The sequence below is a fragment of the Schistocerca piceifrons genome, chromosome 1 (assembly GCF_021461385.2).
Source record: "Schistocerca piceifrons isolate TAMUIC-IGC-003096 chromosome 1, iqSchPice1.1, whole genome shotgun sequence".
NCBI lineage: Eukaryota > Metazoa > Arthropoda > Insecta > Orthoptera > Acrididae > Schistocerca > Schistocerca piceifrons.
The window spans coordinates 797,295,989-797,316,012 of NC_060138.1; the positions used below are offsets into that span (position 1 = coordinate 797,295,989).

The window sequence follows — 20,024 nt, forward strand, 5'->3', positions numbered from 1 at the left end:
TGTGTAGGAGTGGCATCTGGTGACCGGTTTTCTGCTTTAGATGCTCGGATCAGAAGACTAACATCCGGGAGGCGGAGAGGCAGGTGATGGAGCACGTCCTGAGCCCGAGCCGCTACGACGCGCGGCTGCGGCCCCCGGGATACAACGGCACAGGTGAGCAGCGCGGCGCGCTTTGCTAAGCGATGGGCCAGCGCGCGCGCGCGCGCGCGTTCATCCAAATACACATTAATGTGACCACCGCCTATGTGCGACGTCAGCGTGCAACAAACATTCCCAGACTAGCAGGACTAGGAGTGCATTATCGGAGTGGCGTGGAAAACAGTGCAGTCGTTGTCATATTGCAAAAGTGGAGCGATTTGTCTGGCGTCAAAAACGGCATGACGATTGGATTTCGAGCAAAGGGCTGGAAGCTCTTCCGATATGGCTAAGTTTGTAAACTGCTCTCGTACCGCCATGGTACCTGGAAAAATGGCGCTATCCAGTGTCGAGGACACTGTGGTGTACCATGGGCCTCGGATGAAAGATGCGGAGATGTGCATGTGAGAACAGAAGTGCAACTGTTGAGAAACTGACTGCCCATATGAACCAATAGTGTCTCGACGAGAGGTCAGTGAACGTTGCTGTTTGTGGGACCCCGCAGCACGCGCCTGACTTATGCACCCGTTTGACTGCTGTTCATTGCCGACGAAGGCCGGCTTTCCACGACAAAACCTCAACTGGACGTCCACTGAGCGGCGAGAGGTGACGTTTTCAGATGAATCACGTTTCATGCTCCATCGGGCGTGAAACGTCTGAAAACAAACATTCTGCAACAATCGTTCGAAGGGTTCAGGCTGGAGGAGTGCGCGTTAAGTACTGGGAAATGTTTTAGTGGCATCCCCTGGGTGATACCGTCATTCGGATCAACACCAGTATGCATCTATCCTTGGCGACCGTGTCCACCTCTACATGCAGTTTGTTATTCCTCCGAACGATGGCATTTATCAGCAGGACAATGGAACGTGCTACACAACTCTCGGTCTAGATGCGTGGTTCGAAGAACGTCAGGATGGGTTTACCATACTCCTCTGGCCACCAGACTCTTCGGATTTAAGCCCGATTGAGAATATGTGGAACGACCTTGATCGGGCTCTTTGCGCCATGGATCCTAAACCGCCGGCAGCTGTGGGCGAGTGGTTCTAGGCGCTTCAGTCCGGAACCGCGCTGCTGCTACGGTCGCAGGTTCGACTCCTGCCTCGGGCATGAATGTGTGTGTTGTCCTTAGGTTGGTTTTGTTGTTGTGGTCTTCAGTCCTGAGACTGGTTTGATGCAGCTCTCCATGCTACTCTATCCTGTGCAAGCTTCTTCATCTCCCAGTACTTACTGCAACCTACGTCCTTCTGAATCTGCTTAGTGTATTCATCTCTTGGTCTCCCTCTATGATTTTTACCCTCCACACTGCCCTCCAATGCTAAATATGTGATCCCTTGATGCCTCAGAACATGTCCCACGAACCGATCCCTTCTTCTGGTCAAGTTGTGCCACAAACTCCTCTTCTCCCCAATTCTATTCAATACCTCCTCATTAGTTATTTGATCTAACCATCTAATCTTCAGCATTCTTCTGTAGCACCACATTTCGAAAGCTTCTATTCTCTTCTTGTCTAAACTATTTATCGTCCACGTTTCACTTCCATACATGGCTACACTCCATACAAATACTTTCAGAAAGGACTTCCTGACACTTAAATCTATACTCGATGTTAACAAATTTCTCTTCTTCAGAAACGCTTTTCTTGCCATTGCCAGTCTACATTTTATATCCTCTCTACTTCGACCATCGTCAGTTATTTTGCTCCCCAAATAGCAAAACTCCTTTACTACTTTAAGTGTCTCATTTCCTAATCTAATTCCCTCAGCATCACCTGACTTAATTGGACTACATTCCATTATCCTCAATTTGCTTTTGTTGATGTTCATCTTATATCTTCCTTTCAAGACACTGTCCATTCCGTTCAGCTGCTCTTCCAAGTCCTTTGCTGTCTCCGACAGAATTACAATCTCATCGGCGAACCGCAAAGTTTTAATATCTTCTCCATGGATTTTAATACCTACTGCGAATTTTTCTTTTGTTTCCTTTACAGCTTGCTCAATATACAGATTGAATAACATCGGGGAGAGGCTACAACCCTGTCTCACTCCCTTCCAAACCACTGCTTCCCTTTCATGTCCCTCGACTCTTGTAACTGCCATCTGGTTTCTGTACATGGCGGCGCTATTTAGCGGGCCAACCATAGCGCCATTTGGTTTCCCTCGTCAAGTGAGACAAGTTTCGTCCTTTGTAGTTTTTCCGTTTGACGCTTATTTCGTGGGACATTTAGTCCGGTCACGATCAATGGACCACACTGTATATGCGTTGCCGACCGCAGCGTGGTATTCTGCCGGCCGCGGTGGTCGAGTGGTTCTGGGCGCTTCAGACTGGAACCGCGCTGCTGCTACGGTCGCAGGTTCGAATCCGGCCTCGGGCCTGGATGTGTGTGATGTCCTTAGGTTAGTTAGGTTTAAGTAGTTCTAAGTCTAGGGGACTGATGACCTCAGATGTTAGGTCCCTTAGTGCTTAGAGCCATTTGAACCATTTTTGCGTCGTATTCTGCCTATTTACATATCTCTGTATTTGAATACGCATCCCTATACCAGTTTCTTTGGCACTTCAGTGTAGAGTAGAGATACTAATTTCTCTATTTTTGAATGACTTGAAAAACAGTATGTGTATTGGTTCTGAGAAGACTCGATATGATACAGAATCACGAATTCGCATTGCCATACAATTTTATGTACATCGCTGACAGGGAGTTTATTTAAAATAATAGGCGCAGACGCAGCACAGCAGTTGCTTTGTTAATGTTGCGATGGTTGGGGTGGGGGGTTTACCAACCGCTCGCCTCGCCTCGGCTACCCTGCCAGCGTCTTTTCAGAGTGAGGCTGCCACCTCCTTTCAGACTCTCGTACAAAGCTGGCGCGCGAGTAGCGGTGCGCCCATCATCGTTGCGCTGCGCGCATTACGGCTGCTGCCGCGGCGCTATAAGGGCCGACTGCATGGTGCTCTCCTCCTCAGCCACCGCGGTACGGCAGGCACTGCCACTGTCCGCCACTCCGCCGGCACTACGCACGCTGCCGCTGGAGGTGGCGCTACCGCGGCTACGCGTGTTTCTGCTCAACTCGTCCCTCCTCCCACTACAGCTGCGGCCGTCATCAGGAAGCTTTTCTTTCTCTTGCTAAGCAGCAAAGGAGTGTGCTGACTCATCTAAAGTCGGAAAATAGGGGACGGGAAAGGCTACATTCACACGAATTGTGGTCAGGCGGGACATGTCACTGGCGCGGGTTAGTTCCAAAGTACCAGACCGTATTCAGAAAAACGTAAACGTGATGCGCTATTAGAGAGTTTCTGAGTTTATACAGGCTTCCGATCGCCGTTTTGTTACAACTGTAGCAAAACGTTAGTAATTCCAGCTGTAGATCAACAACCTCTGCCATACAACCACGAAATAGATCACTGCCTTTTTTACACTAAAACGATAATAACAGATATCCACAATGAGAGAATTATTAATAATTCTACTAATAATGACGACACATAAAAACTAAGAGAATGTTACACCCACCCACGCACTCTACAACCCATCCGCATACACACACACACACACACACACACACACACACACACACGCGCGCACACATATTCAGGGTGGCCCATTGATAGTGACCGGGCCAAATATCTCACGAAATAAGCGTCAAACGAAAAAACTACAAAGAACGAAACTTGACTAGCTTGAAGGAGGAAACCAGATGGCGCTATGGTTGGCCCGCTAGATGGCGCTGCCATACGTCAAACGGGTATCAACTGCGTTTTTTTTTAAACAGGAACCCCCATTTTTTTTACATATTCGTGTAGTCAGTAAAGAAATATGAATGTTTTAGTTGGACTACTTTTTTCGCTTTGTGATAGATGGTGCTGTAATAGCCGCAAACGTATAAGTACGTGGCATCACTGAAGATTCCGCCAGTGCGGACGCTATTTCCTTCGTGATACATTACCCGTGTTAAAATGGAAAGGTCGATATCGTGTTGATGTATGGCTATTGTGATCAAAATGCCAAATGGGCGTGTGCTATGTATGCTGCTCGGTATCCTGGACGACATCATCCAAGTGTCCGGACCGTTCGCCGGATAGTTACGTTATTTAAGGAAACAGGAAGTGTTCAGCCACATGTGAAATGTCAACCACGACTTGCAACAAATAATGATGCCCAAGTAGGTGTTTTAGCTGCTGTCGCGGCTAATCCGCACATCAATAGCAGACAAATTGTGCGAGAATCGGGAATATCAAAAACTTCGGTGTTGAGAATGCTACATCAACCTCGATTGCACCCGTACCATATTTATGTGCACCAGGAATTGCATGGCAACGGCTTTGAACGTCGTGTACAGTTCTGTCACTCGGCACAAGAGAAATTACGGGACGATGACAATTTTTTGCACGCATTCTACTTAGCGACGAAGCGTCATTCACCAACTGCGGTAACGTAAATCGGCATGATGTGCACTACTGGGCAACGGAAAATCCACGATGGCTGCGACAAGTGGAACATCAGCGACTTTGGCGGGTTAATGTATGGTGCGGCATTATGGGAGGAAGGATAATTGGCCCCATTTTATCGATGGCAATGTAAATGTTGCAATGTATGCTGATTTCCTACGTAATGTTCTACCGATGTTACTACAAGATGTTTCACTGCATGACAGGATGGCGATGTACTTCCAACGTGATGGATGTCCGGCACATAGCTCGCGTGCGGTTGAAGCGGTATTGAATAGCATATTTCATGACAGGTGGATTGGACGTCTAAGCACCATACTATGGCCCGCACTTTCACCGTATCTGACGTTCCTGGATTTATTTCTGTGGGCATAGATGAAGTATATTTGCTATCGTGATCCACCGACAACGCCTGACAACATGCGTCAGCGCGTTGTCAATGCATGTGCGAACATTAAGGAAGGCGAACTACTCTGTGTTGAGAGGAATGTCGTTACACGTATTGCCAAATGCATAGAAGACTTCGCACTTACTCGTACATCATTTTAATCACACATTGAAAAACGTTTGAGTTCTATCATACTAACTAAGTTCTTTTTCTGTATCTGAGGGTTTTATTCAGTATACATGATTTTCTAGTCTGTTTATTCCTTATGATGCGGTTCGGGCGTGGCATGGTAAAAATAAAACCTGAAGCATAGATGCTGTGTAACACTTCAACAACTGTTCTGTGCAAGGCAGTAAATGACGTGCTACAGTGTTTCAGGTTTCATTTTATTATGAAACGCGTCATGAGGAACAGTAAACACGTTGCGATCTGGATGATTTGTGTGTAGGTGCTAAGATGAACTTCGGCTACCATAAGGAACTGATATCTTATGTAATGTGGACAAAACTTCATGTTTTGTTATGGCCATGCGGACAATATGTTGGTTATTTCGGATTGGATCCTATTGTGTAGTCCGGTACCCGCTTACCGCAGCATACGAATTTCTTCCATCCTATGGTCCCACACATGCATTACTGCCGTAGCAGCATGTCTTGTACGAGTCGTGCAGCTACGTTCTGAATAGCCCTTTCCTTGATACCGATCAATCTACCCCATTACAACTCCATCATTTGCTAGAATTTCTACCAGTGACATATTCAAAGCGTACTGACCCTTGATTTCAGTCTTCAATTGTATTTGATGACCTTCTTTCGTCGAATCTCGCATGAAACATAGTTTTTCAATCATACATGAGAGGAGACTGCGGATTCTAAGCGTGAAAATGTGTCTGCACCACCACTCACTCGTTGTTGTACATTGTTCTACAAAACGTATGCAATTTGGATTCTCTTGGGCTTTTGGTTTCGGGTAAATTTCACAAACATTAGGGCTGATCCATTCAACTGTTCAACCCGCTACGTTGGGCAAATGGTACGTAGTTTCCGAATTCGGTTTAAGGAACATTTGAGCATCAAGAGTTCTACATCTGCACTTACCACTGATTTATTTGAAACTGAATATGCTATTTCCGATCCGGCCACTAATTTAAGGATATAACGTAACGTTTATCGTTCTGTAGGAGGTTGATATTTTGTGCTTCTCTAAACAATAACACCATCACACCCTGAATGGCCAGTTGGAAACCTGACTTCGTGACATCCTCACAAATTGCGATTCCTGTGCCCTATCCTCTCCCCCAGTTTCCCTCAGTAAGCTCTTCCATTAGGTATAGTTTTTCTTCTTTTATGTACTGGCCCTTACAGTTTATGATCCCTTTGTCTGCATATGTTTGCACTAACTACGTACGGTCGATCGGTTACTTGTCTCCATTTAATTGTTCCTCTAATGTCTTTTGTTACAGTTTTAATTATTTTTGTAGGTCACTCTGTAATTTTGTATTACTCATCTTTTACTACACGTTCATTTGCTACTGTCATCAGCATCTAAGGAAAGAGGTAGAAGGGCAGTGAAAGTACCACTAGGTGCTGAGCAATTGGACGTCCACGACTATTCATAGGTCGTGGGGTTCGGGGGCTGGTCTGCTCTGTTAAGTTCGACAGATGGTGAATTGTGGAACTCTGCCGAAAGAGCACAATGCTGGTGCATGTACAAGTGTTTCAGATCACACCGTTCATCGCACATTGTTGAACATGGAGTCCACAGCACACTACCTCTACGTGTTCACATGTAGACGCAACGACATCGTCAATTATGATTACAGTGGGCACGACCCGACAGGATTCAACCGTTGATCAATGTGAACATCTTGCTCTTTGGGTGAATCACATTTTTACTACACTGCGTCGATGGTCGTCTCCAAAAACGCCATCATCGAGGTGAATGGCAGTAGTGGGGCAACAGGGGCGCCACCCCACTCTGCATTGTTGCCAGATTTATTCAAGATGGCGGATCCAAGGTGGCGGCCATAGAAATAGCAACATTGCAATGACGTTATGGCGGGAATTTCAAATTTTGGCGGGAAAATAGGTCAACTGGCCTACCTCCACTAACCTAAACCCATCCTGTCCCCTCCTCTCCCCTCTGCTCCCCTCCCCCATATGGAAATTGGTGAGAAAAGGACTAAGTCTGTACTGGGCTGCTGGATAGCACAGACATAAGAATTTATTTTGTATGCATTGTTTATTTAAACAATTTGAGTTTTCATAGACAGTAGCTTCATTCAGTGTGTTCATCATGAGGTCCAGAGTCCAACTGACCTAGTTCACAGCATTACCATTAGAGCAGACTGTTGGCCCTCCCCCTCTCACCTCCGATGACATAATCCAAGATGGCGGTCTGGGGAAAAACGGTGGGAAATTCGCTCAGTCTTTGTATACCTGCTGGACTGGGAAAACGGACGTAATTGTTTACTGTGTGTAGTATGTGTTCAATGGATGAGATGCTTGTGCTGGAGGAAGAATTAAAATGGTATATTAGCTGTAATAATGCAGCTGAGGATTGTGTCTATGGCCACCTGCACAGTGTTTGGGAAGCAATGACATTTGGTGAATGTATGAGTAAGATAAATATGTTTCATCAAATAATGAAGAGGCAACAGGATGGGTCTAAGTTATACATCGGAACTCATGCTGATAAAAGCGTGTGCTGTAACTGTAGACCATTCGATTAAAGTCCAGTCAGTCTTCCAAAGTGCAAGAGGCAAGACGTTCATTCACTCTGGCACATGGCCTCTGGGGCCACGGGGACTCTGGGGCAGGTAGCGTGCCGGGCTCATAGTGTTGGCACGCGGTAGCCACAAGCCACAGGGCGGCCACACGCTAAGTATTCCCTGTCATGATGGAAATACCCGCAGTCTTTCTGCTTCTCATCCCTGGCTCACAGTTACCCTTCATCGTTGACCACGAACTGCTTTGGGAGTTATTAAATCTGATGTTTAAGCAATATGCGGAATATTGTCACATATGTAACTCAAAGATGTCACAGAAACTAAATGCACCTCTGCACACATTGGCCGAGAGAGCTTTGCAGATGATCAAGAGTATTTAAACAATTTGCAATGTAATTACACGCTTTATTCCTTAGAATACCACCACCGCACTTGACCACCGACCCTGAAAAAACATCACGACACAATTGTAAAACCATTCCTGAGACACTTCGCGTGCTTTTGTGGAAAATACCATTGTCTTTGAGTATCGCTGCACAGTAGTTTGCTTCAGTTTTACAGTGTATACCGCCACACTTGAATACATACTCTAAAAAAGATTGCGGCACACTTGTGAAACCTCTCAGTCTTCCTCCACTACTCTGGAATATTTGCATGCGTACATAGATGAGGTAAAGTGTTTAACGCCTCAATACACGTGATAATGTTGCAGCAACAGCCTCCAGCAACAATAACCGAGTCGGCGCAGCAAGAACGTAAGTGAATTTATTTTTAATTATATTTTAATTCCTTTTTTTCAAACATGTGGCTGTTAGAGAAAATACTTTCTTTTGTTCACGTAATGTACTGTGATTCTAATGAAGAGGGTTCGGGAATGTATATACATTTATTTTTCGTAACATGAGGCATTCAGTTGTCTGAGACATATTCTTTGCTTTTCTAGGTGTTCCTGTGGATGGTGGAAGGAGATTCAAGGGTGTGTGTCGAGGCACAGAGGCAGGAGCAATCGAGTCAGTTTTCTAAGTAACAATTTTCATATTCAGTGTGTTTCATATATAAGTAATTGCAGTGAACTAGAGAATACGCTTTTCTGTTTATATTTAAGTGAGTTAACGAAAACGACTTTCAGTAAGATTTTATGTGTGTATGTCTCTAAAATTTGCAAGAAATAATTATATTCAATATCTTATTGTTTTAGGTAGCGTCAGTGACCGAGATAATTGGCTCCGAGGCGAGGGTGGAATACCAGAGCGGGTGCATGAGATGGCGGCTGCTGAGGAAGCTGAAAGGCAGCGTCATCTCGCCCTTTCGGAGGAGGATGAGAAAATACTGGGTTGGATGGGAGTGCTACTGGAAAACCCGGCTGAACTGCTCAATCCTTGGACCCGGAGTGGGAAACGTGGTTATAATGCAGCTGTTGTCTTTACAGCATATAATTATTATTATTCTGAAATGTCATTTGATACATAATCTATTTTTCAAGAAAAATCTTGAGGATTGTTCTTATTTTTTTTCGTTATTCGTATGCTACAGAGGCACCACAGTCGCCACCAACACCACACCTAGAACGGTGGTTGCGGGGGCAGGAGTGAAACACGCGCCCGAGCGGCATGCACCGCCGTGCCAAGCGTCACTCGCTGCTGCACTAGAGCCAGCAACATTACCTGTGGTCGCTGCAGCGCCTGTCTCAGCACCATCTGGCATCCATTGGTCATTCAGTCGGAAGAAGAAGAAGAACAGCAACGATCTCCCACCCCTCCAGGATGGCCGTGGTGGAGGCTCCACCATGCAGCAGTAGCATCACCGGACACAGTCGCCGTCATCAGGGTGTTCCACTGGCTCTCACTGTTGCCAACTCATCCTACTCCAGCCCTGAGTGTTCGCCTCGCCGCAACGGAAGGTGTGTGTGCCTCAGCGCATGCCCCTGTGCACCTCGCCGAGTCCGACAGTATGGACCTCAGCACCCTTCAGTATTACTATTTCTTTACTTTCTCAGACGTTAAGTCTGGTTAAAAATGGAAAGTGACGCGGACCTTGATCAAGCGTCACTTCCTTTTAACTGTACGGTATGTGTTATACTGCATTTAGGAACTTTCGGGTAATTGAACATGTATCAATAATTACAGATTCTGTAGTTGTATATATAAGTTTGGATGTAGCTGTATTGCATTGATGTACTGGTGGATATTGTGTGGTATGACTCCTGTAGTTGATAGTATAATTGGTATAATGTCATTTTTATCCTGATGCCACATGTACTTGACTTCCTCAGCCAGTTGGATGTATTTTTCAATTTTTTCTCCTGTTTTCTTTTGTATATTTGTTGTATTGGGTATGGATATTTCGATTAGTTGTGTTAATTTCTTCTTTTTATTGGTGAGTATGATGTCAGGTTTGTTATGTGGCGTTGTTTTATCTGTTATAATGGTTCTGTTCCAGTATAATTTGTATTCACCGCTCTCCAGTACATTTTGTGGTGCATACTTGTATGTGGGAACATGTTGTTTTATAAGTTTATGTTGTAAGGCAAGCTGTTGATGTATTATTTTTGCTACATTGTCATGTCTTCTGGGGTATTCTGTATTTGCTAGTATTGTACATCCACTTGTGATGTTATCTACTGTTTCTATTTGTTGTTTGCAAAGTCTGCATTTATCTGTTGTGGTATTGGGATCTTTAATAATATGCTTGCTGTAATATCTGGTGTTTATTGTTTGATCCTGTATTGCAATCATGAATCCTTCCGTCTCACTGTATATATTGCCTTTTCTTAGCCATGTGTTGGATGCGTCTTGATCGCTGTGTGGCTGTGTTAGGTGATACAGGTGCTTGCCATGTAGTGTTTTCTTTTTCCAATTTACTTTCTTCGTATCTGTTGATGTTATGTGATCTAAAGGGTTGTAGAAGTGGTTATGAAATTGCAGTGGTGTAGCCGATGTATTTATATGAGTGATTGCTTTGTGTATTTTGCTAGTTTCTGCTCGTTCTATAAAGAAGTTTCTTAAATTGTCTACCTGTCCATAATGTAGGTTTTTTATGTCCATAAATCCCCTTCCTCCTTCCTTTCTGCTTAATGTGAATCTTTCAGTTGCTGAATGTATGTGATGAATTCTATATTTGTGGCATTGTGATCGTGTAAGTGTATTGAGTGCTTCTAGGTCTGTGTTACTCCATTTCACTACTCCAAATGAGTAGGTCAATATTGGTATAGCATAAGTATTTATAGCTTTTGTCTTGTTTCTTGCTGTCAATTCTGTTTTCAGTATTTTTGTTAGTCTTTGTCTATATTTTTCATTTAGTTCTTCTTTAATATTTGTATTATCTATTTCTATTTTTTGTCAGTATTCTAGATATTTATAGGCATCTGTTTTTTCCATCACTTCTATGCAGTCGCTGTGGTCATCCAATATGCAATCTTCTTCTTTAGTGTGTTTTCCCTTGACTATGCTATTTTTCTTACATTTGTCTGTTCCAAAAGCCATATTTATATCATTGCTGAATACTTCTGTTATCTTTAGTAATTGGTTGAGTTGTTGATTTGTTGCTGCCAGTAGTTTTAGATCATCCATGTATAGCACATGTGTGATTTTGTGTGGGTATGTTCCAGTAATATTGTATCCATAATTTGTATTATTTAGCATGTTGGATAGTGTGTTCAGAGCAAGGCAGAACCAGAAAGGACTTAATGAATCTCCTTGGTATATTCCACGCTTAATCTGTATTGGCTGTGATGTGATATTAGCTGAATTTGTTTGGATATTAAGTGTGGTTTTCCAATTTTTCATTACTATGTTTAGGAACTTTATCAATTTAGGATCTACTTTGTATATTTCCAATATTTGTAGTAACCATGAGTGGGGTACATTATCAAAAGCTATTTGGTAATCAATGTATGCATAGTGTAGCGACCTTTGTTTAGTTTTAGCTTGATATGTCACCTCTGCATCTATTATCAGTTGCTCTTTACATCCTTGTGCTCCTTTGCAACAGCCTTTTTGTTCTTCATTTATAATTTTGTTCTGTGTTGTATGTGTCATTAATTTCTGTGTAATGACTGAAGTTAATATTTTGTTTATTGTTGGTAGGCATGTTATGGGGCGATATTTAGCTGGGTTTGCTGTGTCTGCTTGATCTTTAGGTTTCAGATAAGTTATTCCATGTGTAAGTGTATCAGGGAATGTGTATGGGTCTGCAATGTAACTGTTAAATAATTTAGCCATATGCGAATGTGTTGAGGTGAATTTCTTTAGCCAGAAATTTGCTATTTTATCTTTTCCAGGGGCTTTCCAATTGTGAGTAGAATTAATTGCTTGGGTGACTTCATGTTGCAAAATTATCACTTCAGGCATTTGTGGTATCATCTTGTACGTATCTGTTTCTGCTTGTATCCACTGTGCATGCCTGTTATGTTGTACCGGGTTTGACCATATGTTGCTCCAGAAGTGTTCCATGTCTGTTATGTTTGGTGGATTGTCTATTTTAATGTGTGTGTTATCTATTGTCTGGTAAAATTTCTTTCGGTTTGTGTTGAATGTTTGGTTTTGTTTCCTTCTATTTTCACTTTTTTTGTATCTTCTATGTCGTTTGGCCAATGCTTGTAATTTCTGCTTCTTTTCATCTAATTGCTCTATCACTTCTTGTTGTGAGATTTTACCTAACCTTTTTCGTTTTTTTTCTGACATTTCATTTCTTATAAATTGTGTTAGCTGCCCGATGTCTTTTCTCAGTTTTTCTATTCTGATCTGTAGCCTGTGTTGCCATGCTGGTTTTGTGGGTTTCTTCTGTGTGTTGGTTGGTTCTGATCTCTGCCTAGTGTGTATATTTAGTGTAGTGAGTGCTCCTATATAAACCAGTAGTTGTAACTCTTCCATAGTTGTGTTTTCATTTATTTTGTTGTGTATGATTGTGTTGATAGTTTTTATTGTTGTTTCGACTTGTGGGTTATTTGGCGGTCTATGCAAGAATGGTCTAATGTCTGTATTTGTGTCTTTGTATTCTATATACGTCAGCTGAAATTTTTCTTCTATATCTAACATGTGTGTCACTTCGTGTTCTATTTGTGCATGTTCTGGTGGCTGTCTTAAGATTTCGTTTTCCTCTGGTTGTTTAATTGATGCGTGTTGTTCTTTGTTTGTTTGCTCTGGGATGTTTGAGTCCATTCCTCTATTTTCTTCTTCTTCTGGTTGCACATTATTTTGTTCCAGTATTTGTTGTACTTGTTGTTTGATGTTTTCTAATTCTGACTGGGGTATCCTGTTATTTTTGGTTATTACACGGATCTGATCAGCTAGTCGTTGTTCTGTTAAAAATTTTAATTCTGGGTATCTGGTAATAAATGTTGTGTATACTTGTGATCTGTATCCAGTTGTGTTGGTTCCTAGGTTTGTTGCTTGGTAATAACAGAACATGAGGTGTCGATTAACTTCATCTGACCATCTCATCCTCTGTCTTTGTTTTCCTTCTAGGGTGGTTGCAGGAAGCATATCCTGCAAAACACCTCTATTTGGATTTGAATCATTTTCCAGTTGGCTAGCAGTGTCGTTACCATTGTGGGCGGGCATAGGGTTCAAGCGTCGTCCCCGACCATGACGGCGCTTTTCCGAGGCTTCTTTAGTTCTGTCCTGAACCAACTAATCACACTAAAAGGGGGGATAGCCCTATTAGTGGTTTGTTCTTTTCGTCGCCTTTTACGATTGGCAGAACATACCGGAGGCCTATTCTTTTCCCGGGCCTCCACGGGAAGTAATATTATTATTATTATTATTCGTTCTGGATATGATCCTGTGGCTAGCGGCAGTTCCCTTTCCTGTCCTTTTAGTGAAAGACATCAGGTTAGTGACACAATATTGCAGTTAGAATACTCGGTGATTGCAGACACCTTTGAGGAACGAGGATCGAGAACCCAGCAGGACGTTACCGCGACCCTGTCGGGTTTCTAAGGTCGTGCCTTCCTGTGGTGAAGATGGAGCTCCTCAAAGTAGTTAGTGATCCGCGGTATTCCACCATTAAATGCAGTGCGCTGCTCTGCGTCGAACTATCGCACCCCGTGCCCCCCTTCGGAGTTGTATGGCACTGAGGAGACAGGTCTTCATTATCTTTGGGGGAAAATGGCGTGATAACACGGAGCACGTCAATCGGCGAGTGGTTCGTGAATCCACCTTCAGTGCTGCTATACTGGTCCAGTTTCCCCAGATGGAAGGGAGAGGCTCAGCTAAAGCCTCAGACAAATACTACACCTGGACATTCATACACATGTCTGTGATCCAATAAATGGAGGGTCTAGCTATATCAAGCTCCCTTCGGATATAGCTAATAAGCAGGCATGCATTAATGCAATCCTGGATTGCGAGAGAAATTAAAATTACAGAGATCATCCAGAGCATCCCTGTACATGTCATGTAGGTGATAATATTGGTGGGTTTATAACCCCCAGGACGTACCTATATTTGAGGCACAGAATACCGGAATATCGGCTCATGTTTATGGCCAGGAGAAGAAAAGCAAGTCAGATGAGAAGGACAAGCATACAGTCATCGGCCGTCTCCATTTCTCAATATTTGCAGGTGGGCGTGAGATGTATGTGAACATGCTGTTGTTCTCTGAAAGTGACAATTATCAATATGTTTGGATCAAAGACATGTCCCGAGTCCTATTCTCTCAACTTAATAACTGCAAGTGTAAAAATCGAATTTGCTTAAGGCGCCTGAATTATTTTTTCCCGGACAAGTTATTAGCAGAGCATCTAGTAGAGTATGCTTCCAAGGACCCGGTACGTGTAGTTATGCCTACTGAGGAAGACAAATTCATAAAGTTCAAGAATGTTCACCACCAGGAGCGATGCCCGTTTGTAGTGTACGCCCACTTTGAATGCCTCCTCGCTCCTGTGATCCTCTGTGAACGTGATCCCGCGACCTCACATACCACCTTTACAGAAAAAAACGTACCGTATGCGGTAGCGTTCTAAATTGTATAGTTCTATGATTCGACACTTAATCGCTACAAATCTTATGTCGGGGACAATCCTGCGGTTTGTCTGCTCACTGAGCTCGAAAAACTCTCATGGGAGGCTGGTAAGCTTTACAGAGACAATGTTCCCATGACAATATCCAAGGAGAATCAAGATTTGTACGATAACGCGGTAATATTTGTGGGAAAAGCGGAAACTCCTCGTAGGGACCACTGTCATCTTACAGGGAAGTTCCAAACTTCCACAACTTAAGTGGGTGTGACACTCACTTTCTAGTTGAGCACTTGACGGACTTCAACATGGAGAAATAATAATGTGAGACATTTGAGAGTGTCGAGAAATACATTTCATTCTCCAAACGAATGACGCCAAGAATTACGTTCCGCTTCCTTGACAAGTTACGTTTTATGCAGGAGCCACTCCAGAAACCCGCGAAACTCTGTCTCGGGCGGATACACATATCACTCGAGCTGCGTTTCCGACGAGGAAAAGTTTCAACTTGCGACTAGGGAAGCGGCTTACCCATAAAAGTATGTGGATAGTAAGGAAAACTCAATGAAACCATGCTACCCGATATAACTACATTCTCCAGGAAGCTCACAGGCGATGTCATAACAGATGCAGAGTATGAGCAAGCTGCAAATGTGTGGTGGGAATTCAACATTAGGAGAGTACACACGGCTTTACATGATCACCAATGTACGCTTGCTTGCGGCCGTTTTCGAGAAATCCCGGAGTCTATGCTTGACCACATATTCTCTGGATCCCGCCTTTTATTACATGGCACCAGGGCTGTCTCGGGAGGAGAACGAAAAGCAGCATCGAATTATTGACAACTGCTGACATGCTTTTTTCTTTGTACAAGGGATCCGTGGGGGACTTTACCAATGTGTCCACAGGCATGCGAAGGCGAATAACTCACGTGTGGAAGCGAGGTTCAACGCATCACTTGATTCGAGTCACTTAATGTACTTGAATGTAAATAACTTATACGGGCACGCCATGCAACAATCACTGCCGATGGGTAAGGTTTAATGGGTGCCCGAAGATGAATGCAAGGGATTAGGTGGAAAAATCATGGGGGTATGGCAGCTAATTCTGATGTAGGATGTGTAGTGGGCGCAGAACTCACACGCCGTATTAATTTGCATGATACTCACGCCGATTTGCCACTGTGTCCAGAGCAAATAGTTCTGCGAGGAGGCTCCACCCCAAAACTGATGATAATGCTGGCGAATAAGCGGAGATACGTTATTCAATCTCGTAATCTCCAGCAATGTCTCAGCTTGGGGATGGAGCTGGTTTTGGATGACCTGGGCTATCTCCTTCAAGCAGTCCCCCTGGTTGAAGGGGTATATTGTTTTGAATAAGAGACAGAGAGCTTCCGCGACGTGTGACTTTGGGAAAGATTTTTATAAATTAATAAATAATTCAATTTTCGGTAAAACAATGGAGAATTTGTGGGAATGACGTGAAATTATGAACAGAACCAAATTGGATGGATGTTATGGCGTAAGAAAATGCATTGCCAGACCAAATTTTAAGTGGGTCTCCATATTCAATAACAACTTTGTTGCTGTGGAGTTGGCGAGGACAGAAGTAGAGTTTGCGAAGCCTATTTATGTGGGAACGTGCATACTAGACCTATCCAAACTCCACATGTACCGCTTTCATTATGAGTTTGTGAAAACTCATTTCGCAGATGCTAAATTACTTTAAATTGACACAGATAGAACATATACTGGGTGAAGAACTGCGATCCATATGAATTAATAAGTTACCAGGATAATGAATTCGACACATTCTCATACACGCCCGATAATCCTTACAGTATTGTTCCACAGAACAAGAAGGTTATCGGTCTTATGAAGGAAGAGACGAATGGATTGCCGATTGTGAAGTTTGTAGATCTGCGATCAAAAATATATGCGTGTCGCACATTGGAAGGTGCCACCCAGAGGTAGGCTGAGGGTGTATGTCATGTGGCATCGAGACACTATCGAAGACTATTTGCGGTGCCTGTACAGCGGTGTTCACAGTGGTGCACCACAACTGCTGCACGTGGTACAGCAGACTAGTATTCGATCGAGACGACACAAGGTGTACACTGTGCTGCAATCTAAAATCGATCTGTCGCCTCATGACGATAAATGCGTCATTCGTGATGATGGGATTGAAACTCTCCCGCGCTCACACTACTCACTTTTAGCGAGAGAAGGGGAGGGATGGGGGCTCTGAGAGAGGGGGACAGGGATAGTTTGTGTGTGTGTGTGTGTGTGTGTGTGTGTGTGTGTGTGTGTATGTGTGTGTGTGTGTGTGTGTGTGTGTGTGTGAGAGAGAGAGAGAGACAGTCTGCAAAGTAGTGGTATGACCATTTTATTGTAGTGTAAATAATTTTGTATGTGTGTGTGTGTGTTTGTCACATACATATTCATTTCTTTAGTTATTTATGTGTACTGTGTACACATGTATATACACACATGTGCGAGCACACACACACACACACACACACACACACACACACAACATGTGTGGAAAGAAAATAAAAAAATAAAAAATGTATATATATGCACACCATGCGTGTGAAAAAAGTAAAAGAATTTAAAAAAGAATAAATAAAAAATATTTATATTTATTAAAAATTATAAACAGAAAGAAATATTTGTATATCTATTTATTCATATGCAGCATATGTGCAGTCTGTAGATATGTATGTCTGCGAACCATGTGTGTCTTGTAAACAGAATAATTTTTAAGTTTTCACCTGCCACTAGTCAACCAAGGTAGATTAGTTTTTAAGTGTATATTTCCAAACAGCTCACAGTACATCATAATTCTTTTTGCAAAAACCTTTGCTACTAGGGCTGCAGAAATTAGTTTTTAAGTGTACACATGCCATCAGAGTTTTGTAAAAGGTATGCTACTGGGACTGTGTAATTTAATTGTAGTATTAAAGAAAGAGGTATCTCTGCATTAGTTTTTGGCGTAGATTTATATATCTGGAGAAATTGCAAACATTCTCATCCAGTGCTACTGGAAAAAATTGTAAAAAAATTCTCAACCAGTGCTACTGTTGTAGTATGAAGTTAAAAGTATCTCTGCATTGGAATAGCAGAGTCAGAGTGTACCTCAAGAACTATATTGTACCTCAAGGACTCAACAGTAATCTCAAGAAATGGATTATAATCTCAAGAACTACACTCCTGGAAATTGAAATAAAAACACCGTGAATTCATTGTCCCAGGAAGGGGAAACTTTATTGACACATTCCTGGGGTCAGATACATCACATGATCACACTGACAGAACCACAGGCACATAGACACAGGCAACAGAGCATGCACAATGTCGGCACTAGCACAGTGTATATCCACCTTTCGCAGCAATGCAGGCTGCTATTCTCCCATGGAGACGATCGTAGAGATGCTGGATGTAGTCCTGTGGAACGGCTTGCCATGCCATTTCCACCTGGCGCCTCAGTTGGACCAGCGTTCGTGCTGGACGTGCAGACCGCGTGAGACGACGCTTCATCCAGTCCCAAACATGCTCAATGGGGGACAGATCCGGAGATCTTGCTGGCCAGGGTAGTTGACTTACACCTTCTAGAGCACGTTGGGTGGCGCGGGATACATGCGGACGTGCATTGTCCTGTTGGAACAGCAAGTTCCCTTGCCGGTCTAGGAATGGTAGAACGATGGGTTCGATGATGGTTTGGATGTACCGTGCACTATTCAGTGTCCCCTCGACGATCACCAGTGGTGTACGGCCAGTGTAGGAGATCGCTCCACACACCATGATGCCGGGTGTTGGCCCTGTGTGCCTCGGTCGTATGCAGTCCTGATTGTGGCGCTCACCTGCACGGCGCCAAACACGCATACGACCATCATTGGCACCAAGGCAGAAGCGACTCTCATCGCTGAAGACGGCACGTCTCCATTCGTCCCTCCATTCACGCCTGTCGCGACACCACTGGAGGCGGGCTGCACGATGTTGGGGCGTGAGCGGAAGACGGCCTAACGGTGTGCGGGACCGTAGCCCAGCTTCATGGAGACGGTTGCGAATGGTCCTCGCCGATACCCCAGGAGCAACAGTGTCCCTAATTTGCTGGGAAGTGGCGGTGCGGTCCCCTACGGCACTGCGTAGGATCCTACGGTCTTGGCGTGCATCCGTGCGTCGCTGCGGTCCCGTCCCAAGTCGACGGGCACGTGCACCTTCCGCCGACCACTGGCGACAACATCGATGTACTGTGGAGACCTCACGCCCCACGTGTTGAGCAATTCGGCGGTACGTCCACCCGGCCTCCCGCATGCCCACTATACGCCCTCGCTCAAAGTCCGTCAACTGCACATACGGTTCACGTCCACGCTGTCGCGGCATGCTACCAGTGTTAAAGACTGCGATGGAGCTCCGTATGCCACGGCAAACTGGCTGACACTGACGGCGGCGGTGCACAAATGCTGCTCAGCTAGCGCCATTCGACGGCCAACACCGCGGTTCCTGGTGTGTCCGCTGTGCCGTGCGTGTGATCATTGCTTGTACAGCCCTCTCGCAGTGTCCGGAGCAAGTATGGTGGGTCTGACACACCGGTGTCAATGTGTTCTTTTTTCCATTTCCAGGAGTGTATATTGTATCCGTGTGAACTGAAAAAGTGAAAAAATCGTTACCATACCTCTTTGTTGTTATTGTTATTTACAAAAAGCCTATCCCCTATTGCATTGTTTATGTGTGTATAAAGGCTGTGCAGGACAAAAATGACATTTGTTTTCTAAGATGACTGCTATTAAGGAGGTGAAGTTTAATACAGAGAATAACAAAATATATAGAATGGTTGTATGGAATTACGTCTATTGTGCAGTACATATTGGTCTATGGGAGTGGGAGGCACGTGACCACGTCCACTTCCAAAGGCATACAGTTAATATGCCTAAAATTATATCATAGACATAATATCTGCACGAAACTGCTTATAATCAAAGTGGGAACAGTGTGAAGAGAAATGAGGTAAATTTTCATTTATTTCTCGTTTAACTTTAAAGAAATTTTACATTTTCATAAGCAGACACAGCAACATTATTTTCACACTTCTTCTTGAGTCGATGGAGAGCAGGACACTGGTATAATTCCAGGTCTTGAATAGCAGCAAACTTGAAGATTTGACGCATGTATGAGATCTTCTCCTTCCCCTTCACATAGATGATAGTATTCGTGTTGTCAAATAATCGATTCGACGTCGCCATATCTTTGTACGGCATGCCAGGAACATCCTAGTGAATTCTGTGGCACAAATGTGTTAACCACTTTGCACTTTGCACTTTAGGGCTCTTCACATCCTTGAAAGACCTCGGTGATGCAATGTTTGCTGATATT

At 43.8% G+C, this 20,024-nt stretch overlaps 1 protein-coding gene across 1 annotated transcript in view; it reads left to right on the plus strand.

Annotated features, from left to right (window-relative positions):
* Positions 1-20,024, plus strand: part of LOC124789538 (glutamate-gated chloride channel-like) — a 131,564-nt gene that overhangs the window by 15,959 nt on the left and 95,581 nt on the right. Inside the window, exon 3 of the mRNA XM_047256937.1 lies at positions 41-153. Within this exon, the coding sequence (XP_047112893.1) occupies positions 41-153 (113 nt within the window). The remainder of the gene's footprint in view (positions 1-40; positions 154-20,024) is intronic.